Below are 23,336 nucleotides of genomic sequence, written 5' to 3' on the forward strand. Positions count from 1 at the left end.
TCTCAATCGGAATCAAATGGAATGGACAATTAACTGAATCCGTAGCCAGTCAACGAAACAGCTCCTCTTAATCCAGGCCATCCATCTTCAACCGCATTTTCAGATCTCCAATCCAACGGATATCAAGTCGATCAGGATGTCGAGCCAATTGAACGGGCTCTACTGGGGAGTGTGTTGGGAATTTATTGCATCCCAACAGTGATCGACATTATTGCTATTGTTAATTCTGTGTAATTTGTAGGGACCTCAACAGAGGGCCCCAATTTTACCCTCTCTTCCCATTCAATCTATTGTTCCCTACCCTACTCAACCCTAAACCAACTATTGAAATACCAAAATGCTGTATTATACGGCAGTGTGAAATATAAGGACGAACTAGCAACAACAAAGGTGTCATCTCTTATCTCAATCTTGGAAGTTGAACGGTCGACACCGCCAACAAGAGTTCCATTTCCAACACAAACTACACCACTTCCGTATGGTTAAACTGTTTTATGTATGTATAGTTACAGTTCCTTATCATTTTTTATTTATTTCAGCTAACGATATTTTTGCATTCCTGTGGGATTTTTTAGGAGGATTAAAACAACAACCTGATGTTTAGAGTGCCGAAAGTTTGGGAGAAAACAAGTCATCGGCAGTAAACATCATAGCCAGGACCCGTAATAGACCAGCTGATTTATTTGTGTAGGTTAGTGTTTATACATTCCTACGGCTATATGCACCTTATGTTTATACAGACCTTGTGCTGAGTCGGATACAGCATTCCTAATATCTTCAACTTTATGGCAGGGGCCGGAACGAAGCGATCGATGTTTCTCTCCTCATGGTCATTCATGCCGTTCCCTTTGGAATTTTTGGGAACTACGACGAAAGATGCCGCAGCAAGATCGATAACTCCTCATTAAAATTCTAATGGATTCAAATGAAAACGGAGCGCACAGCAAGACACGCACTAGTCATTTCTCAACCCCCTATTGTTATCATTACCAGCATCATCTGTCGTATAATCATTATTAAAAACAAATTATTGGTAAGCATAATCAATATAGGCAGTCCAATTAAAGAGTTCGCAAACTAAATGCCTGCCTACTAATTTGACCCGATAAATTCGTGTTTTTCGGTTGTTTAAACATTCCGTGGTTTAATTGTGCTCTACAAAGGACTTGTAAGACGATCGGTAAATATTATACACACCACTTTAGCTACGAAATATTTCACATCTTTAATAATGGTTTTCGCAAACATAGGTACACGTCTCTATCCAAGCTACCTTTTTCTGCTTACTCCATCACGCCATTTATGACCTTTATTCGACTGAATCAATCAACAATGTCTTTGGTGATCAATGACCGGAATGTGATTGACCTTGCGCCACCAACCGAGAGAGTCGGCTGTATAAAAACGAACGATGGTAGAAAGTCGTTCACTGTGCAACCCAAAAAAGGAATCGAACACGCATTAGGCTGCTGTACACACAAGGAGAGCTTTTAGAATTTCTTCTTCTGGCGGAAACATGTTAGAGCCCATCGCGTGCAGCTCAAAGTGGGAAAGCCTTGGTAGAGTGCTGGCTGTACACTCTATAAAAAGGGTGATACCTATCGTGTGTGTGAAAACAAATACTCTCCCGACAGCAACATCGTAAGTAGCTGGCGCTTTTAGATTTCGGCTTTCAACAGCGGGCGAACATGGCCGGCTTCTGTGCAATTGTTTTAATAGTTTTGCCTGGCTGGACGGCTGGCGTGATTGCTGCCAACCTAAGGAGTTATCGACCAACTTTATCCGCAGAAGAGCAAATGGAGCTTGTGGCAGAAAATTTTGTCCTTATCGGATTTCCTGATAACGAACCCACGCCAGTTGATTTCCAAGCAAAAGGAGACACGACTATCATCGATGGAGGCCCAGTTTTCACGACGAGGATTTCGTGGGATGTTGAAATCGTGAACGTGAGTGACGGAATGGATTCGACCACTGGAAACTTCGAGGCACCAAATCCTGGAACTTATTTTTTCGAGCCGAGTCGAGATTAACTAGCGGAGACCAAGAAATCAAAGAAACGTTTGCAATAGATGCTACGCTTCGTTTCAAAAAGGGAGATGTAGCGACTGGTAGTGACAAGATAAATAGTAAAATAGAATTGCGCTTTATTTTTCGATGGTGAAATTCATCTACAACTGAATGGCCGACTCCTACAGGAAGAATTTACCCATGATTTACTGCAATTTGAATGGAAATGTATTTTGTATTTTTGTTCCATATTATTTCAATACAAGTCTATTTCTATTCTTTATATCTTGGTATCGAAACACGGAAATAGTTTTGATTATTTGAATATTAGTTTCAGCCAAATTTCGTCTATATTCACTAATTAAATGTCATATAATATGCGTTGGGGAATTGGTTCGGAATTGAAAATGCAATGTGCAATGCAGTTTGCACTGTTTGGCATCTGCAAATTTGCGAATCACGCAATAAGACGACGTCTAGCCATCTAGGTGCGTGTATGGGAAGTGAGCAGAGAAAAACAATATTTCGTTCGTCTGCTGCTTGAGTAATCTGTTTGGTTCCAGTTCCAGGCTTCCAGCATTCCAGCATGGTCCCAGCGTAATAAACTAACAGGCATTGCGTTTTATCTCAACGGTTTAAAGTAAATAAATTCTAATATCGTTTAAAATAAATGTATTACTGTAACTGTACGTTCAGTAATCAGTACCACGCTGGCCTGTTAGCACGTTGCAATGAACAAGAAAAAGCCACTTGTGCACAGCCTATTGGTGATGGATAATAATTGCACGAAGATGTTGAGTGAATCTACTGACTCTACTGAATGTTTTTCTATAGTGGTTTGCATACTGAATGTTTTTCCATAGGGGTTTGCAGTCAGAAAATTGAAATGCATAACCTAGCATCTCGTTTTGAGTTGTTGTTGTCCAGATTCTTTTTAATATTTTAAATAATAATTACTTCTGTATTTATTGTCTAGAAGATATCTCAACCAATTGTCCAATTGGTTGGTTCTTCCACTGATAGCAGCCAACCTATCCCCTCTCTTCTTGGCATCCTTAAGTGTACATTCATGGATCCTGTGTTTGCAGTGACGATGACCTTCTTTTTGTCACTAAACAGAACATGAGGGAATGTTAATGATTTCCCAGGATTCAAGGTAGGACCCAGCAAGCATTTTTCACTATTTTTATTGGATGGTCTCTAGTAGTTAAAGAAGATAGGAAAATGTTAAGTCAGCCCTCTAACACTGACTTGTTTCGGTGCATCCAGCTAGTTTTCTTTCAACTTGATTATTTCAGTTCTGCGACTGCGTGATTTCCCGAAATTGAATCTTATACAATTAGAAAAAAGAAAATTTTATTTGCTGTTAAACCTGATTAGGAAACGTTTAAAGGTTACATCCCCCTCATTTTTTAACAGCTGTTTGCAGTGCTGCTCCGACTGAGTCTTTTTGTCAGGACGTAACAACCATAAATCACTAAATATTGTTGAAATGCCTTTGTTTATTCAGATTTTTTTAAACGTTATTTCACGGTTTTTTTTACGTTGTTTCGTTTTCTTACGTAATCTAAATCATAATGTTTATCCCGAATAACGAAAATAGTACGCAATTTAATATCGCACAAATATCAAATATGAAATTCTAAATCTGGTTTATCAAGTTTGAAATGACCGCACTTTCTTGGCTTTGGGTCTTTGTCAGAGACAACTGCATGAAGTACTACCGTTAATACCATTCAATCGTGCATGACTTGAATCAATAGATTTAATCCAACAAAATCAATCGGCTATACCTCGGGTCTTGATTGTATTGTCTGGGATTTTTCTGTTACAAAGTTTATTTTATCTGAGGTAGAGTTCTACTTAGCTTTTGACGCGCACACACAATGTAACATCGAATTGTTTTAATCTTGACAATTTTTTTGTGCGCAGTAAATGACCATTACATTCAGTGTAGGATTCAGATGTTCAGATGCCCCTTTTAGTAGTACATGCTCCCAATTCTATTCTCATTCGAAAAAAAAACTTTGTGGCTGTACGAAATTCAAGAAAAAATGACAAGTTTTTGAAAGAAAGTATTTTTTTTATTTATTTCGGGGAGACAAAACAGATCAGAATTCGCCTCTCCTTCGTTCCCATTTGTACCCGCCTAAAAATATATTTCGGCTCGAAGACTTAAGAATAAAATTGAATCGCCAATTTTTCTTAATCCAAATCGCAGTCTCGTTCCAATTGGCGACATCTTCACGCGTAATTCTGGAACCCGAATTCTCACTGCAATGCAAAATGATTTCCTTTAATGGGTTAGATTCTTCTAAAAAAATTTCAATCCCGTTTTTGGTAACAGAATGACACCAAGAGATATGCAAATGCTCAAGATTACAGAAGGAATGAAGATTAGCAGCTCTTTGTAAGACATTATCATTGAGTGCATCACAGCTTACCATGGATACGTATACAAGGGACGAGGATGACAACAGTGCAACGAGATTTTCAGACGAAATTGTCGAGTAGCGTACAATTAGTGTTTTAATATTTCGTAATATAGGCCACTCTACTTCGGTTTCAGTAGACTGGGTCGTCTTAGAGAAAAAAAGGGTCAAGGATTCCAGATTTGGGCAAAACTTGAAGATGGTTGGTATATCGGCAACAAGATACCCTCCGAACTTGATTCTCTTGAGAATGTATCCAAATTTTTTCAGAAGCGGAACAACGCCATCAAACGTCAGACCACCATAGATTCGAATTTCTGCTCCATGTATAGGTTCATACACAGCGTGTGCGATTTCAATAGTGTAGAGTTTTTCCAATAATAGCAAGCTCAAAAGATCAGCGTTCTTAAATTCTTCGCTCCGTATAGATATGGGTGGAGTCATCAAGAAAAAAACAATTCTTTCTCTGGAATCTGATTCCCGATTGGCTTCCGTTAAGGGTGGAGCCATGTCATACATAACCGTTATTACAGTGATCTTGGACATATCTTTGAAAAGGCGGCCAAGGGCATGTTTGGAGGATTATAAACGAATGGTTTAATGTTGAAGGTTAGTTTATTACAAATATCGTGAAAGGGAAGGGAATAGCAGTTGAGGACAATGTGACATTTTGAATGAAATATCCCACTAAATTCAAAATATCCCTGATGCAGAGTGTAATAGATATCTAATTATCTATCTATGAGCTTGCTGACTGTTTCTTATTTGATGAGAACTCCATTGTTTACAAAGAATTATTTGTCTATCGCCTACTTCCTTTTTTTTCATTCACCGATGAAACGAGGAAAATGACTCCAATGTTAATTAGTATAAAGTGAGTAAAGTTTAAGCCATAATAATTTGGTATTCATTTTGATATTGGTTATTGTAGACCCATCCTTAGCAACGTCAACCTGCTGATGGAAAGGCCAATTTGCAGTTCTTTCATACTCGAAGGTCACGGAGATCATTACGTAAAACGTGTCATGCGACGGCGGAGAGGTTGGGTGAGGACGACACGTGTCGCATCTTTATCACAATAGCTGCAAGGCTTAGCCATTTGGTATTCATTTTGATTTTGGTTTTTGTAGACCCATCCCCAGCAACGTAAACCTCCAGAAGGAAAGGCAAGTTTGGTGTCTTTCATCCTAGAAGGTCACGGAGATACCATTACGTAAAATGTGCCATGTGGTGTAGAGGTTGGGTGAGAAAGGGACGTATTGCTTCATTATCAAGCAGGTACAATAGCCGCAAGGCTTAAGAGGTTAGGGTGAGAAAAAAATTGTATAAAAGGAGAGAGAAAAGGTTAAAGAAATCAGTCGAGTGGGCATCTCCGACACGTCAACAACTGCTGCAGCTCACTTTTTGTCACCATCTTCTTCGTCGTTTAATTCATTTCGCAATCATAGGTAAATATTCATTTATATTTCGAGTCATGAAACAATTCTATGTCGTTTCTAGTTGATATGATGAGCTATAATTGAAATTAATTTTTGATTATTTATTGTACAGTTAATTATGGTGTTGTTCTGCTGTCCGGTGTTGTATCGTTGATTTCTGGGTCGACCACGAGTGTACCGATGTCTCCTGGATACGGTGGCCCCGAGTTATTTTTCCAAAGCACCTGAGTACTGCCCCAAGTACTACACCATTAAAGCTCCAGAGTATTACGCTTCAACCTACGCTGCTCCAGCTTACTATAGGCTACTGATGCTCCCAATTACTATTTTGTTCCCAGCTACTGCACCGAGGCTCCAGTTTATTACACCACTAAAGCAATCGAATACTACAACGAAATGCCAAATTACTACACTGAAATCTAAGAATGAGTACTGCACCACAACCTACGCTGCCCCAGTTCACTACACCGCCCTGAGCTACACAACCACATCTGAGTCAGCCAAGTTTTACTGCACAGCGGCTGCTTCTTAGTACTACATTGAACCGGAATGCTACACTGATGCTCCAGTTTACTACACCACAACCTACGTTACAACTAGATGCTACACCGAAGCCTTCAAGTACTGCTCCGGCATGGCCGAATATTACACAACCACGTTTGCTGCCCCAGTCTATTACACCGAGGAACCCGAGTATTACTCTGCTCCAAGCAACTATCGTACAGAGGCTCCTGTTGACTACACAATCCATGCCCCGTGGTTTTACACCACAACCTACGCTGCCCCCATCTACACCACCAAGGCCCACACAACCAAGGCACCCGAGCTACTACTTAGGCTGCTCCGACCTTCTGCACCGAAGCTGCGAAGTATTCCACTGCCCCAAGTTACTACACCACCAAGGCACCTGAATGTTACATCACAACCTACGCTTCTCCAGTTTACTACATAATGGTGAAGCCAGAAATGGAAACAGGTATGGGCCCAACGGGTCTTGCTTTAATCCTCTTGTGTCTCTTCTTCAAGTTGAACCGTCTGGAATATTTGTTTATTTTTGTATTAATGTGAAGTAGTCAGGGTAGAGACAATATTTTGATAAAGGATAAAAGTGCTTTCGACTTATTTTAAAGAAGTTCTACATAACAAGACATTTAGTCATGTGGGGTTTTGTGTTGAAATTTGTTGGTATAGTTAAATATGTGCGGGTCATGACTCATGAGTTGCCAAGTTGAAGCTTTTTTTCTGCTAGAGATCACTTGAGTAGAATAACCAATGAAGCGTTGTTGACACTTAACTTGCATCTGACCTTGTGGAAGGCCTTTTTAGTTTTTCGTCATTTTTATAATCATTCTCATCTCATTTCTCTCATGTCAATTGCTAATTCGAAGGTCACTGACATTATTACGTAAAAATGTGCCATGTAGTGGTGTAGAGGTTGGGTAAGAACGGGACGTGTTTGATCATTATCAAGCAGGTAAAATTGCCGCAAGGCTTAAGAGGAAAAAGGTTAGGGTGGGAAAAAGTCGTATAAAAGGAGAGGAAAGGCGATAGAGATCATTCTAGTGAGCATCTCCGACACGGTAACAGCTGCTTTCTTCCAATTCTCAGTCATGGGTAATTCGTTTATTTTGCATGGAGTTTTGTATCAAATAGACTTTCTTACATTTGTTCATGTGCCACTTTTAGTTGGATATTAATGTTCACATTCAATTGTCTAGTTAACTATCCGTGCTGTTGTTTGGTGTATCGTTGATGGTCGAGTCGTCCACTGGTGTCCCGATGTCCCCTGGGTGTGGCAGATACCCAACCGCAACGCTACTGCCTTACATGTACTACACAGCAAACATACGCAAACAGTTCCTACACCTATAAGGCCGTATACTACACAAGGGCGTATGCTACACCAGTTTACTTCACCGAAGAATTCAAGTATTACTCTTCTCCGAGCAAATACCAAACAGAGGCTCAGACTGTTTACTACACTACCATCGCCCTCGAGGGTTACACTACAACCTACGCTGCCCCCAACTACTACACTGTAGCACAACCAATTCGCAATTGGTAAATCTGCTGTTTTACATAATTTCAATTATTCCACATTTTCTCTAATTGTTAATCTATAACTGAAAATGTTTTATTTTCATTTACAGTTTATTTTGACGTCGTGCTGCTGTTGGTTCTATCGTTGCTAACGTGTTGACCACTGTACCGAACTCCACCGACTTAAGGTATTAACGACAAGTGATGTATGTCAATATGTGCAATAACCGTAAAGTTTAAAATGTGAAACAGGAAGAGAAAAAATCGGATAAAATAAGAGAAAAGGCGATTTATCAATTGAATGAGCATCTCCTACCCGGCAGCAATTGCATTCTTCCAATACTCAATCAAAGGAGTACTACACCACCAAGGCAGCGGAGTACTACACCACCAAGGCAGCGGAGTACTACACCACCAAGGCAGCGGAGTACTACACCACCAAGGCAGCGGAGTACTACACCACCAAGGCAGCGGAGTACTACACCACCAAGGCAGCGGAGTACTACACCACCAAGGCAGCGGAGTACTACACCACCACCACCGTATGCTGCTCCAGCCTTTTAGTCCGAGGTTCCCAAGTACTACTCCGTTCCCAGCTACTTCAACGAGGCTCCAGCTTATTACGCCACAACGCGGTCAAAAACTACAACGAAGCGTCCAAGTACTACTCTGCCCCGAATTACTTCACGCGGCTGCTCCTTCGTACTACGTTGGACCAAAATACTATACTGAGGCTCCAGTTTACTACACTACAACTTACGCTGCACCTTGCTACATCTAGCTAATACACCAAGGCACCCAAGTACTACATCGACGAGTCCGCATGTTGCACTACAACCCACGCTGCCCTCAGCTACCATACCGAGGCTCCGCTCCCATACCGATGGTTCCAAGTACTACACAACCAAGGCACCCCAGTTACTACTTAGGCTGCTCCGACCTACTGCACCGAAGTTGCGAAGTATTCCACTGCCCCGAGTTACTACACCACCAAGGCACCGGAATGCTACATCATTACCTTCGCTTCTCCAGTTTACTACAGGGAGATTTTGCATACCAGAGCCGAAATTTCCAATTGATTTATTTGTGTTTAGATTTGTTGGTCATATCTCAATAGTTACTAGTGAATCGTGGGAATCGTTGTTGATCTTAAATGAGAAAATAAATTTTTTAATGGTAATCATCTTCTACGAAATCTAACACGACATATTCTGGTGCTTGGACGAACTTTATTTTCAGGGGAGAAACGAAGGAGACGTACTGGTTAGTGTTAACTCTAAATTTTTGCATTCAAGAATTCATTTTTAACTTAAGTTGACGTAACAAAGGTGTTGTAGAAAGTGTTGGGTTTTCCATAGAAATTTGGAGTATTGAAATAAGTACTTGAAACAAGTCACTTGCCCAAACTTATGTATAAACGTATAAGTTTGCCCATTTTGTTACAAGTGTCAAGAGACAACAAACAAAAAACTTCAAAGGAATTGCTTTATTGTCCCACCTCCACCCACAATTCCACCACATTTTACAGTCACATACATACACTTAAGTTAACCCGTTGGCTGCCACGCCATACAACCCGTAGGTTGCTCTCTACAACTCTACGCGTCACGTCTGAAGGATCCATGACCAAAGTGGGACTTGCCATTGCTGACAAGTCCGGGCTGACACGGTGACAGGAGAAGATGGAATGCACGCCTCTAGAATCCATCACCGTATCGACAAGGGGGAAGTCCCTATGGTGCACTGCCTAACAGGGCCTTGCGGCGAATCTGGGGCTGGAGCGACTGTCCGACCCCGCGGCATGTAAACCACGAGACCGAACAGCGCGGCCCGTGCTAAGGAGCTAGGGGAGAACAAAGGCGTGGCAGCCAACGGGTTAACTAACACTAACACAAACGAAATAATACCAACAATACGATGATCCACGTTGACATTTTGGAGATACCGGCGATGTTTTGGTGTCGCATCTTCTCGACGTCTCCTCTACATTACCTGAAGAAAGAGAAAACAATTCTTATTAAGTGACATGCCAATAAAAGTTACATAATAGTTACATAATACATATAAGTACATTGATCTGGTTTTTTTTGCTCAAAACTTGAAAGGCGCGCTTTAAATTGCTTAAAATCAAGCTAACAATAATGAGAACTGTACACATAACAAAGCTCACTTGCTAGTCTTAAGAAAATTTTCCGGAAGTATACCGGAAGTAACCACGGCGCCTTAACCATTTAGCTGTCATCAAATTAAACCACATATTCGTGATCCCCATGAAATTTGGGGTCTATTAGGTGTGATTTAAACGAAATCCAATTTTTGGCCAAAATCGAGAATTTTCCTGAACTATAGTTCAGGAAAATTCTCAAAACCGGAAGTACGCGTACGTACAAAACAAAACATGAACTTTACCACGAATTTGACGAGGATCACGAATAAGTGGTTCTTTTGAACGTCAAATGAATATTTACTGAACTACTGACTGAAATGAGAAAACCGGAAGTAGAAAAAAAAACACATTATCAAAAATCTAACAAGTGAGCTTTGTTGGGGGAATAGTTATCGTCAGTAATCGCAAAAATTTCCACACAGTAGCTGCCAATAAATGTTTAAAGAGATTTGCAAAGTAACTAAAACTGACTGTTTTGACAGCTGAAAATTATCGAAAAGCCATCTAGCGTTAGAAAAAAGAAACGCTTCTAAGTATAAGTAATACTTCTTTTGCGCGCAAGAAAGGCCTGATTTTGGAATTATTACACAGACAGAGAGTTTAACGCAAATAGATTACTAGTAGATAATCTACGAAAATAAATCAATTGTCCGGTACTTGCCCATAATCCCGTGGTGAGTGACTGCATTCAGGTGTGTCACAGCAACTGAAGTGATCCAACTCGCCAGTGAAGCATGAAAAGTTGTTTAGGAGAACTAGCAGCATAAGAAGTACTGAAGCAGGATGAGTCTTGAAGATAAGGAGGGAGCAGAACGTTGGTGGAAGTCCCTCTGCTCTCATGGACAAAATCCAGCATTGGCTCAAGGATGCCTGTGCGCTGAGGGGATCTTGCATGCTCTGTAAAAAAAATGTGTTACATTAATGAAAATATAAAAAAAATTAAAAAGCATATCAATCTTTACCTTTTCTAAGAAGCACACTGAAATGTTCATGATGAAAAACCGTAATAATGGAATTACAGCAACCAACTGCATTACTCCTCGGGTGGGATACATTTCCTGATGCTAAAGAAAGTGTTATGAAGTATTGCAATAGCGTGGTGATAGGTGATATTGATGCTTACCTTTATCAAATGGGAGCTCTTAGCTGGGTTGCCTTCTGAACAGTTAAGTAAAAACAGCCATAACAACAAACATGCTGTTGCAGGTTACGCCAGCAAAATTGCGAGATTCAGCATAGATCCTATGGTTCATGAGCAAGAATACCTATGTTATATGAAAATCTGAATTGTAATGGTCTGGTAGAAGTAATGGGGAAATACCTTGTCTCGGCACATTTGTATTCCACTATATGTGAGTTTCAAACATGAGTTTAGTTTTTGACAGCATGATGGGCCTAATGGATGGAAATTGACTAAGCGCTTAGTCAACTTGTTGGAGTGACAGACAGCTGTATGTATCTAGAATTTGAAGAAATAAGTTGGTACAGAAATAAGTTGGTAGAAAAGTAAGGAAACTAGGTCAAGATAAACCTACATAAGATACGAAGTTCAATTTGGGTATTTGAAATCACAGGAATACAAGAATTAGCAACAATTTGTTTCGCCAATTTCGCCTCGTTTCACGATGTAAGAACAACAAGAGCGACATTGGCGACATCTAGTAATGAGTTTTGAATCTTGCAGTCGTCACCGACTGTTCGACAGTCACAGACATGACATTACACCGATACGTCGTTCGTTACTCAGTACTCACTACTTTAAACTTTAAATTTCGAAATTAAAAAGCTAAAAAAAAGAGATCGGATAATAGGTTAACTGTTTTTATGTAATAGATAACACAATAATGCAGCTAATGATTCTGACTGCATTCTTGACTTAATGTTTTCAGATAATTATTAATTTCAGCTGAAGTTTTCATGTACCTACCAGGCCAACTAGGTGCTCGTGATTCGTGAGTCATGACAATAGAAATAAAACGGTCTAATCCAATAATGCAAGCTCACAACCTATTATTTCTGTTGCAAGGTAGTTATTTTAACAAAATTTTTTTAATTACTGTGTTCTTTAAGGCAACATAATGTTCTCGTTAACTTTTCCCTGTCAAGTTTCAAGGTATTGATGCTATCGCCAGATCCAATTCTTTGCTGCTATCTATTTTGTGGACAATAGCAAGAAAATGCTGCTACTCAAGATTTTATGGTGACCACCACTTTGTTCTAATTTAGGACAATGTAAGATAGATAGATTTGAGGTATTGTTTTCTGTCACAACATTATTTGAAAATTATATCTAAAACATACTCTCCTTTCAGTTTAATCCCTCTCTGCTGTTATAGTTGTTTGGAAACCAACGAGAGATTGCTGGAATTGAAGACTGATAATTTGTGTAGACTTTAAGTTATATTACAAGTGCATATCTGGGCTCCCTTCTCTTCTGTGGCCCCGTTTCCCTAACTAACCACTAACCAACGCCCGCCGGTGGTCACTCACCCGCTGTGATAACCAGGAGGATGAGGAAGGCTCTGGTCAAACGGGTACTTGGAGGCTCGTGATCTGATGAAAACTTTTGGAGGGTTCCGAGTTTAACAGGAATCCTACTATGACTAATCGCTCCCTAGCAAAACTGGCCTCGCACTCTTCTCTCTTCTTCATTGGCCAGGTAATCGCCCTGGTCGCAGTCAATCAAGGACTTCAAGGTAGCGTTTCTCCCTGTCTTGATTGATTATTTGTACCTGCAAGTCAAGTATTGTCATTTATGTTTACGACCATTGAAAATTAGGTGGAATGGATACGTTAAAAATGTATGAAACATTTTTAATTATACAATAATTTATTTGGTTTAATAGTTTTAAAAGTTAAATGATATGATATGATCATATGAATAATTTGTTTATTTGAAATCTTTTTCAGTCTAAAAGAGAAGAAACTGGTTAATACATTTTGCAAACATTTTGCTCACCTATGATGAGTAACAAAAGTGAAAACATGGCCGGCATCGTAAATTTAATTATGTTTAAGTACTCCTTATACCAGGGAACAGGTCATCCCTCAATAAATTTTTGCCTAATCCAACGTAACCCAGGCAAGCATCAGCACATTGGACTGCAACACCACCGGCATTTTCAGTCATACCTCAAACATCAACAAATAGTGGGAAACCTATAAAACAAATCAGATATAAAGCAAAAACTACTAAAAAAGCTGTTGTAAATGTGCAAAAATGGCAACTTCCCATTTTATGCAGTAAGCAAGCAGCAAGGTGGCAAGTAAAAATGTTCTGCATAACACAGCAAACAGCTTCAACTTAACCTGGTTGACAGATCCTATCAAAGGGAAAATATATATATATATATATATTGTTAGGCATACATATTTGTCAAAGAAAAGTAGCAGGGAAAATTCAATACTTTTGCCAAAATTTTGTAAAACATCTGTGGAATTATAACTTTACTGAATCAAGAGCAGTTAAGTGATTTAATAACCCAAACAATTAATGGAATCTGTTTAAGAAATAGACTGATTTAACAAACATTATTACCTTAGTAAAACTAATGATACCTTCCTGAAGATCAATGTTAATAAAGACAAGATTGTGTTGTCTTTTCAAAAGACAAGATTCACCTATGATTTAAAATCAAGGATTAACAATGACTATAAAAAAATTATCATAAAAAACAGAGAGTTGAGTACCTTTGCAGAAAATGACAATCATTTTCAGACTGATTAGTCGTAATGTAGGTACGTACCAACGTACGTGCACAATTATCTCGCACGGTCGTACGTACGACCGTTACGTACGACGTTCAACGTCTTTCAAGCAAATAAAAGGTTGAACAGCTTCATCATCTGGTCATCCTACTCTGCATTGTGGGTTGTGGCTCCTTTTAATTGTCGATCACCAGTTCACCACCTGGTGGCAAGAGATTTTAAAATTCCCACATTTACAATATCCTTTTCCTTGTCTGCATTTGTCAGGCTCTTTTACTTCTACATCCTGATAAAATTGGTTAAAACATCAGGGAAAAAATCATGAATGAAAAAATTAACTCTAAACTTAACATACATTTGGGTCCAGCATCGCTTCAAACATGATCAATACCATAAGACTTGAATCAATCAAAGAGCTCTTTTGCACTTCAGGTAACACTGCACCAAAGACTGCAATGAAGAAGCTCAGACTTCATCTGACTGTTAATCCTACTTGAAAAAATTCATTGCCATCTAGTCATCTAGAAGTCTCACATAACATAACAAATGACAGAAGTCCGTCACCAAAAAATTTTTTACAAAATTATCTACTACAAATTGAAGCTTCTACAAATTAAAACAAAAATTAAAAGTTCAAACATAGGGAAAATATACTTAATTGAAAATTCTGCAAAAAGAGAAGCAAACTCTAGTCATCAAATAACTTAATCTGTAGCCTTACTGTTAGAAACTAACTACGAAAGATCGACATGATTACTTTATTGTTCTGAAGTGTGCAGCAGGTGTTCAGGTAGAAAGAGACGACCTTTATGCAAAATGTACAGCAGTTTCAGGCTGCAATAATCTGATGAAAATTGCCAAGTAGAAATATAAATATAAGGTAAATTAATAAACAAATGAATTACATTCGCAACTTAAAGGAATACATAACAAGGAAGAATTACCATTTTTAAAACGAAAAATGTCAGGAAAAAAGTAGGCTACACCGGTTATTACGACTAGAGAACTGGAACTGAAACTAACTGTTAAGTGTTATTACTCATAGCCTGCTGTTACTTCACCAACAAAGAAGGTCACGCCATCTAATGGAAATAATTTTAACCACCTAGTGACAGTCAACAATCCAACCGATATTTTCTATCGACTGCCAAATTTGACGAGGATCCCGAAAACCTGCTTCTTTTGTGCGTCAAATGATTACCTCGTAGAAACAGCCAAAAAACGTCTTTAGAGATATTTAAAGCATGGTCTATTAACAGTTAATAGACCATGGTTTTAACTACTTTAAAGTAAATGAAACTGACAGATGAAAAATGAACAAAAGCCCACGTTATGGCAATCTAGCGTTAACAATAAAAACCAGGAAAGAAGAAGGTTTAAAAATAACGTCAGCGCTCTAGCTCGTCGACAGACGATCGATATAACAAACAACAAAAGTCTAAAAGAGCTCGAGGCTCATCTACTCACCAAATTATGATCATCCCGTCGTCACCAAGAAACAACCAACGCACAACAAACAGCTAAAGCTCCAAACTCCAAACCTGGAAGTGATAATCGGCGTCAGTACTTGATCCTTGAAAACAAAAAAACAAAACAAAATATAACAATCAATTAACGTCAACATGAGCGTCGCTTAACGCAAGTCTCAACAAATTCCTATTAGAATAGTATGGAATTTCGCTATGACAAGTCTTTTCTCTTTCGGTGAACAGCCAATAGTTGCAATGTAAACTCTGTCCTACCTTGAAGCCTGAGAAATACCGCCGGGCGTCTTCTGAAGCTCCTTCCACAGAGAAACTAAAAGTTGACATCAGGTGTGAAAAACGGGAAGGACGCCCTAGTGAAGACATTCACACTCACAAGCTGCCACTTTTGATTCCTGGTCGCTCTGCCGGCGAATGTTGTGGCCGGCGAGTGTTGTTGCTCAACTCCATTTGTCCATTACTCCAAGCAACATTCATTCTCAACTGTCCTAATTTTCAAACTAACTATTAGAATAAAATAAACAACAAAAAGAAATGGAAATTAGTACTTTGAACCTTGTACAGCCCATTCGATACAGTTTCAAATTTAATGAATCATCTCAGGTCATCTAGGTTTCTTTGATGGAATTAACCTAACTTGAATTTCCCTATTGTTTGAAATGTTTGAAAACAAACAAATAAAATGTCAATACATTAAGTTTATGAAGAAGGTTAGTTAAGGACGACTTGGTGTACCTGAGGTGTCATGCTGATGAGATCCAATTGAATATATAATCGTTGCCAGCCTGAACTATATTAATAAATATGCTGACACATGGATAAAGATATAAATATAATAATTAAACACTATATAACATCAATCATTTGAGTTCTAAATACCCTCTTATCCAGTGTAGGAACACATTTTTATCCGGTTGCATTCCATGTATCTAATAAAAGAATTTAAACAAATTTAATTTACACTTTTTTTCTCTCTATAAATAACTTGATACGAACCTTTGTGAATAGCAAAATAATAGAAATGTCTCCTGAACTGTTGACATATGTTAACATAACCGCTTCTACTGCAGATTCGCAAATTAACTCGGCACTTGCACTAAACTAAGAGTCGTCTTTGATCTAATAAAGTTGAGGTTGAATAGTTTGAATGATGTTGTTGTTGCAGATGAAACATTTAGCGAATTTCCTACTACCAGCATAATCTATTTGTTTGTCACAGTGTCACTCGGCAAAATGGAAATCAATAATAATACGAGAGTTGGACAATGCTTACGAGCTAAGATTAATTGACAAGAGTTTCCTCAAAACGATCAATTTTATGGAAAATAATACTTGACTGTTATCGACGTTAGCAAAGACTAGAAAATTTTTTCCAGTTCTTACCGAAATGCCGCGTCACGATTCCACGACACGACTGACGAACGTATGCAACTGCACAAAGTATTAATTTGAGGGAGATCACGTTGAGAGTGGACGGACGCAGTCGATTTGCCGGATGTGGTCTGATGTGGTCGTCCGTTCATGAGGGAAGCCTTGTGCCTGCGAAATCTTCACGGCATCCACCCGATGTAAAATTGTAGGTCATCTTACGACTGACGGCAAAAGATAGCCAATAAATACGGTTGGTGCATCGTCCGATTCGACTGCGGTAACTGATCCAGCGGATGCGGGACTTCCAACAGACCGGATAAGAACCTGTTGCCTATTGACTGAGCTAAGTTGAAGTTTTCCACTGCAGTGTTGTTCCAGTATAACAATTTGACTTGTTTTCTGTCCATCGAGTGTTCCACTTTTTTACAAAAATAGTTTTGATTCTCGTTCCGTTGTTGGCAGCAGCAGGTTGTGCTTGGGCCTGTGCTTGAGTTGGGGCTGGTCGGGCTTCACCAGGAGCTGGGCAGGTGGGGCGGGCGCAAAATCTTCATCTCAGAGTTCCAGAAGACATTGACCTGTGTAAGGCAATAAATTTAAATTTTGAGGTCTGGCATACGAGAGATTTTAAGTTTAATAATTTCTGGTGTAGCGGAAGTGACGTCGAGCAATTAGTCGGTCGGACTAGGAGCAATTAGAATAGTACACCTAGGGAGAGTCCCGAAGCTGAACTCACCATCAAGTTAACAACCTAAAACATGCTTTTCCATCTTCGGTGATAAGAATACGCCAGCCCATAAAAATCCCAGTTGTCCTAACTGCTGCGAAATCACCAACTATGTCAACTTGTTTCCGCCAGAAAATGCTAGACGATAAACACCTGTTGGTGTTCTTCAGTCGATGGGTTAGGGTAGCACGTAGTACACGCTTTGAGTTCCTTCATGTTCATAGATTTCGGTTTACCACAAGATTCAAAAGTCTTTCGTGTGCCTTTAAGTCGAGAAATATGAGAAGGTTCTTGAATCTTGAACGACAATATCAATATCGGGCTAAATGCTTTACCTCTACTTTTTGATACGGTTGAACTCGATTGACCCTAAAGACAAATTTGGGTCTGGTTTGAGGAATGGCCTCCAATGCTGAACTTGAAAATGATGGCGGTTGAGGAAGGAGATTTTGATTTGGAAAAGGATACCACTGCTTTCCTTCATGATGACTCCACCGGAACCATAAGTCGTCAGCAAGGGCACGACATAATAATGCCGTCTTGGGGACCGTAGAAAATAAGTTCTGTTGGCTTTTGGTGTAGATGGTTATTCAAGCTCTACTTTAAGTTAGGTTTCTTCTTCTTCCTCAACGTTTTTTTACCGTCTGTAGACATCTCTAGCAAAATTCCAGATAGAATTTGCTGTTGCCTAAATTATAAGGAAATATTAGCATCTTTTATGACAAAACTAGGTGTTTAATTTACGCACTTCAGTTCTTTTGTCAACTATGTTGTGGGAGCGTCCTGCCTCAATATCTTGGCTCAAGTTTGTATTTTGCTTTTGACAAAAGGGATTTTTCAAATTTCGTCGTGGCCAAAGCTGCAATCAACTGTTGGAATTGATGGAGCTGCTCGAGAAGTACCACGTCTTACGATACTCCACGACATAAGTTGCTTCACACCAATCACCATATTCAATTTCTTTCTGGAAACTGAACCAATATTTGGGTCCATGTCGGTCGTAACTCTATTATGCGAAGGCTGAGAAGAAAAATAAGAAATTCAGTTAAAATATCCAGAAAATGTAATTATTTGAAAAAAGCCCGCGTAAGACGACATCTATGAGTCGAACGACTTACTTTGAACGTGAGTTTGTTTTGATCCTTGCACTGGAACAAGGGGTTGCACATTTAAAACAATAAGGGGAGAAGTGAATTAAAAAAAAAAACTAGCAATAGCTAATCAAATTATTACCGGTCGAAGGGCACCGTCGTCCAAAAGAGCGAAACCCTTGGGAATTCGACAAGGAAGAGTTGGATCCTAATCATGGCGCGTAATTCGAGATCGCGACTCCAATCAGAGGGAACTTGAAAGCCACGCCCATTTGCACAACCATCTTCAAGCCGACCTCGTCCAATACAATCAACAAATCTTGAACCTGCCGAAAGACATCCGACATCGTGTCCTGTTCATTCGCTGAGCTGCTGAGGTCATGAGATTGCATTCCACACACCTCCTCCAATGGTTGTCGAACCGGAGAAAAACAACGTCGAGCTAATCGTGTAAGCCATGGGTGAGGCGAAGAAACAAAATAGAGCTTTTAGTTCTGATAAGACTGGGTTCTTTTCAACGGGAGGCAAACTGTTGTTCGTCTGGTGATGACTCGGGTCGACTCGAGGCGCCAATAGAAAGCAACTAGAGAAAAACCAAAGGTGAAATTAGGAATACAAAAACTGTAACAACTGTAAAAACTGTAACAGCAAAGGGTGGCAAACAAAAGAAACCTATTCTCAGTTTAAGTGCAACATCTCCAATAGATTAACACACAGAAGGCCACATACAACCTACAAATAAAAAGCAATACTTAAATGGAAAAATATCAGCGGCTTCTTACTGACAGTAAACTCATTTTCTTTCAGCAGCGATATCCGGTTGGCAGATGTGGAACTGTGACCCATATTGATCCCCATGTAGATTGGAGATTGGATTTGTTGCTACTTTGGACATAACACTGTATCGTGCAGTTCACATGGTTAGGTGTGGCTGACACTTAGTTAACTTTATCAGGTATGGAGGACATCACATTCTCCTTAAAAGGATTGAACTTGTGTGAACGGATTGCTGGTTCACACCATTGATGAACAAAGTTCACCATTTTTGTAGTACTTGAGCTAAGTGATGCAACATCGGACTGGTAAAGGTGCACAGAATTATATATGTTCATTGTACACTGTACAGTGGCACTCACTCCCTTTCGGCATGGGAAGATTGAAAATTAATGCAGGTGGAAAAATCCACACAGCCTCCCTTCTTGTGTCAATGTGATCTGAAGAAATCTGTTTCTAATTTTCAAAAATTTCCAACCACGCCTCGAGGAACGGTCTTCACCCGTGGGAGTGGATAGATTAGACAAACGAGAAACTAAAGAGAAAAAAACAAAGAAATCTCTGTTCTGTGTGAATGGGTTTTTTTTACTAAGTCACTATAATCAAATAATTAAATGTCTGGAGTCTGATACCATTACCACTATGCTGAGTCCTGAGTTGACAGCCTCACCAGTCACCGCCTGACGCCTGTACCTTTCTGAGTTTCGGCGCTGCAGACGAACTTCCGTCTCCTCCGTGACATTTTTACGTGATCGATTATTAGTTTTATTACACACACATTTACATAATCGATTACACACACAAAATTCACAAATATTTAGGCGCAAATTATAAAATGTTGAAAACACAACTTCAGTTTACATTAAAGGCGTGTGTTGTGTATTCTTTCTCTATATAATTTCCTTTACATCTCTAAATTGTTGTTTCTTCCAGGCTATCTTTTAAAGCTTTCTTCTTCTAGCTGGTCATTATTACATAACATAACATTTTTTGACACCAATCAAGTTCAACGACATGATATGAAAAGTTCGACGAAATGTCATATACACATTTTATTGCATATGGTATAGAATTATAGTTATGACCGTATATTGATTGTAGCCTACTAGAATCCACATTCAATACAAGTTCTGGCTAGGTTCTATACATTTGTCTATTCGAAACCATTCTACCGTTAGTTAGTGCGGCTTGTATTCAAAACTTGCATGCGCCATTACAATCTACACAGTCGATCTATGCAGCAGCTGGATCCGCTTCGTTCGAGAGCTGTGTATAGAAATGCTTTCGCAGCTGGTCTGTTTTAAACCACGTAGTATGCATAAGTATATGCTGTACATGGGGAGTAGTGATAAACCCAGAGAAACCTAAACAATGACAATACCACTATAATACTATTGGCGATCCACTCCACATCATCCGACTTCATTCGACGCTGAAAAATGAAATTTTTCTCAGTTTTTCTCTTTTGTGTTTGCTTCACTTTTGTCGCCGTAAGTTTTGAAATCAGCTTTATTTTAAAATTCAGTGGCTCACGAGTGTACTAGTGTCTTGTATAATTTTAATACATTTTTCAATGAAACCGCTGCAATAGGATAGAGTTTGAGAGAGATTATTTTAATGTGTCATTTGAAATTTTCAATGCGCATATCTGTCTTGCTCTTTGTGTATATAACAGGAGGCCCAGACTACAACGAAACCAACGGCGACAACGAGCAAGACGACAACTTTAACAAAAAAACCGACTACAAGTACCACGCAAAAGCCAACAACTTCCACAACGAAAAAGACAACAACAAAGCAGACTACTTCAACAACAAAACAGACCAGCACTTCAACAACAAAAACCGCTTCGACTGCTAAACCAACTTCAACAACCAAGCAAGCTAGCATAATCACATCGTCAATTAAGCCAACAACTTCAACAAAACCAACAACAACCACTTTAACAACCAAGAAAGCTAGTAATACAATAACTTCATCGTCAATCAAGTCAACGACTTTAACAACACCAAAAATAACAGCGTCAACAGCCAAGCAAGCTAGCACAGTAACTACATCGAATAAGCCAACAACACCAATAGTAACAACAGCCACTTCAACAACGAGGCGAACAACTGCGGCAGTCATAACAACGACTGTGAAGCGGACACCGTCTAGTCAAAGGACAACATCTAGTCCCACTGTAGTGACAACTCCAACTTCATTAACTGAGAATCCCTACTGTAATATTTCAACATGCTCTGTGCCCTGCGAAAACACACTTTGCAAATTTACGGTATTAGTTTATAATCAAAACCATATAACTAAATTGACAGCCCAAAACGCACATTTAGTATCTAATTTAATTGTTAAAAATTTTCTCATTTCAGAATGCTACTTGGGGAGCAGCGTGTCAACCTCCGTATCCGAATCAATCCATCGTCAGCCTTAGCGATATCTCGCTAATCTTGAACACGTACAACAGTTACAGAAGTAAAGTGGCAAAGGGCCTCGAGACCCGTGGAAACCCAGGACCTCAACCCGCGGCAGCCAATATGCGGAAAGTGGTATGTGGAGAAAAATCAAAAAGAGATTACGTTAATAAGTAAATATTTTAGGGTGATAAAGCTATTTTTGAAACGTTTCCAATATTTGTAGCATAACAACAGTACAGTAAGACTATAATTAGTATTTAAATTGTTAAAAAGTTTGAATTAAAAATACTTAGTTTTCTTTTCCTTTATAGTTCTGGGACGATGAGCTAGCCGCGATGTCAACAGCGCACGCTCTGCAATGCGTTTACGAACACGACATTTGCAGAGATGTCGGTAAGATCAAAGTATAGCTAATGCTGAACTCTCTGCTTGGTTTGGTAGCCTGAAATAAATTATAAGCCTTGTAAAATAAATAAATAAAATCAGACCGCGCAACGTAATATAACCCGACTGAACCTTATATAATTGTCCATAAATAAAGGTCGCTTTCGAGTGGGTCAAAATATTTACATCGTTGAATCCTCCGTCGACAATCTTGGTGCATCCAACTGGACCGAAGCGATGGCATATTGGTACGATGAAGTTCAATCCATGACGAGTGGCTATGTTTCAAGTTTTCCGTAAGTTTTACGTGTCAGGCAAAATGTACAGCAAATCAATTGTTCACATACTTACTTTGCTTTAATTGTCTGCATGATTTGATTACAGATTAAACCCAACAAATAGCATTGGTCATTACACGCAATTAGTATGGGCGGAGACTTATAGGTTGGGCTGTGGTGTAGCCTACTATCAATCCAATTTCGTAATTAGAGATTTTCTACTTATTAACAAATTTTACCTTGAACACGATTACTCTACTGCTGGTTCTTTTCATGTAGACTGTGGGGTATCCCTACAACCGATTATACGTGTGTAACTATGGACCGGCAGGTAACTGGATCGGCTCTTCGGTTTATTCACAAGGGACAACAGGATCTGGCTGCCCTTCCGGAACCATAGGAAACAGCGATGGGTTGTGCGCTTAAACCACCAACAGAAAAAAAGGTAAACTTGAATTCCTTTAGATTACATTGATAGAATATAAAGATCAGGATCTATCTTATAAAGGTATAGGTTTAGGTTTCCGATATCAGACAGATTCCAACTGTTACACCCATTTGATGCAATACATGGGGCTCTCTTCTAAGAATAAAAAGCAATTTGAAATCGAATAAACCGTCGAAAGCAAAGATAGTAAATGGTTTCTTTTAACTTATAAAGAGATAAAAAGATAGTAAATGGTTTCTTTTAACTTTTAAGTCCTTCAAGCGTTCTACTCCAAGTTGGGAAATTTGATTTAAGTTACTCTCACGAGAAGGCTGTGCCTACCTTAGTTTTGGCCCGTTGCCAGAAGTGTTTAGGGACTGTTTTCGAAACGCCGTGTTAACTATACACTAAAAAGATGACGGCAATTTCCACCGCGCGCAAAACGTTACGTTTATTTCGGCCGTTCAGGGATCACTAATTTGGGCTTCTAAATTTTTAACAGACTTTCAAAACCTCTTTACCCGAGAACTCAGTCCTAATATGCACAAGAAGCAGCCGTTGTTCCGCCCACTAGTGAGAGAAATACGAGTGATGGG

At 39.2% G+C, this 23,336-nt stretch overlaps 2 protein-coding genes and 4 long non-coding RNA genes across 15 annotated transcripts in view; 4 read left to right on the forward strand and 2 right to left on the reverse strand.

The window, feature by feature from the left end:
• The first annotated feature begins 451 nt into the window (after nucleotides 1–451).
• Nucleotides 452–2,292, forward strand: LOC124204422. Its single transcript, XR_006878875.1, has 4 exons — nucleotides 452–496; nucleotides 576–691; nucleotides 793–1,180; nucleotides 1,251–2,292. It is a non-coding gene; the product is annotated as an uncharacterized LOC124204422 (long non-coding RNA).
• A 3,280-nt stretch (nucleotides 2,293–5,572) lies between these two features.
• LOC124204304 lies at nucleotides 5,573–9,098 on the forward strand. Its single transcript, XR_006878829.1, has 6 exons — nucleotides 5,573–5,887; nucleotides 5,991–6,142; nucleotides 6,217–6,854; nucleotides 7,597–7,939; nucleotides 8,029–8,106; nucleotides 8,171–9,098. It is a non-coding gene; the product is annotated as an uncharacterized LOC124204304 (long non-coding RNA).
• Nucleotides 9,099–10,748: 1,650 nt separating this feature from the next.
• Nucleotides 10,749–11,256, reverse strand: LOC124204372. Its single transcript, XR_006878854.1, has 3 exons — nucleotides 11,209–11,256; nucleotides 11,048–11,149; nucleotides 10,749–10,982 (listed from the first exon to the last, which is right to left on the reverse strand). It is a non-coding gene; the product is annotated as an uncharacterized LOC124204372 (long non-coding RNA).
• A 531-nt stretch (nucleotides 11,257–11,787) lies between these two features.
• On the forward strand, nucleotides 11,788–12,928 carry LOC124206079. The gene is made up of 3 exons (XR_006879554.1): nucleotides 11,788–12,111; nucleotides 12,192–12,337; nucleotides 12,398–12,928. It is a non-coding gene; the product is annotated as an uncharacterized LOC124206079 (long non-coding RNA).
• A 33-nt stretch (nucleotides 12,929–12,961) lies between these two features.
• The window catches only part of LOC124206077, a 37,569-nt gene continuing 27,194 nt past the window's right edge, over nucleotides 12,962–23,336 (reverse strand). For 2 of the 9 annotated variants that reach the window (XR_006879544.1, XR_006879545.1), the window contains 4 exons: nucleotides 22,568–22,734; nucleotides 22,387–22,500; nucleotides 22,168–22,313; nucleotides 21,846–22,093 (listed from right to left, as the gene is read on the reverse strand). The gene's annotated coding sequence lies outside the window, so the exon portion shown is untranslated. The other 7 variants (XR_006879548.1, XR_006879550.1, XR_006879547.1 and 4 more) reach the window with 7 other exon arrangements.
• On the forward strand, nucleotides 20,561–22,965 carry LOC124206076 (cell wall protein DAN4-like). 2 transcript variants are annotated; one of them, XM_046603710.1, is made up of 8 exons: nucleotides 20,561–20,727; nucleotides 20,913–21,512; nucleotides 21,607–21,783; nucleotides 21,963–22,044; nucleotides 22,193–22,331; nucleotides 22,420–22,516; nucleotides 22,593–22,758; nucleotides 22,822–22,965. In XM_046603710.1, exons 1-7 carry the CDS (start codon nucleotides 20,677–20,679, stop codon nucleotides 22,737–22,739), a joined length of 1,293 nt encoding a protein of 430 aa, XP_046459666.1. In that variant the 5' UTR covers nucleotides 20,561–20,676; the 3' UTR covers nucleotides 22,740–22,758; nucleotides 22,822–22,965. The 2 variants fall into 2 exon arrangements, with proteins under 2 accessions (XP_046459666.1, XP_046459667.1); XM_046603711.1 differs by having other exon boundaries at nucleotides 22,828–22,965.

The sequence above is a fragment of the Daphnia pulex genome, chromosome 10, assembly GCF_021134715.1.
Source record: "Daphnia pulex isolate KAP4 chromosome 10, ASM2113471v1".
Lineage (NCBI taxonomy): Eukaryota > Metazoa > Arthropoda > Branchiopoda > Diplostraca > Daphniidae > Daphnia > Daphnia pulex.

Excerpts from the sequence above, each read along its gene's own strand:
- LOC124206076 (XM_046603710.1), top strand. The coding sequence starts at position 20,677 with ATGAAATTTTTCTCAGTTTTTCTCTTTTGTGTTTGCTTCACTTTTGTC. Across the intron at positions 21,784-21,962 it reads CAGCCAATATGCGGAAAGTG|TTCTGGGACGATGAGCTAGC; the intron begins GTATGTGGAGAA and ends TTTCCTTTATAG. Across the intron at positions 22,517-22,592 it reads CCTACTATCAATCCAATTTC|ACTGTGGGGTATCCCTACAA; the intron begins GTAATTAGAGAT and ends CTTTTCATGTAG.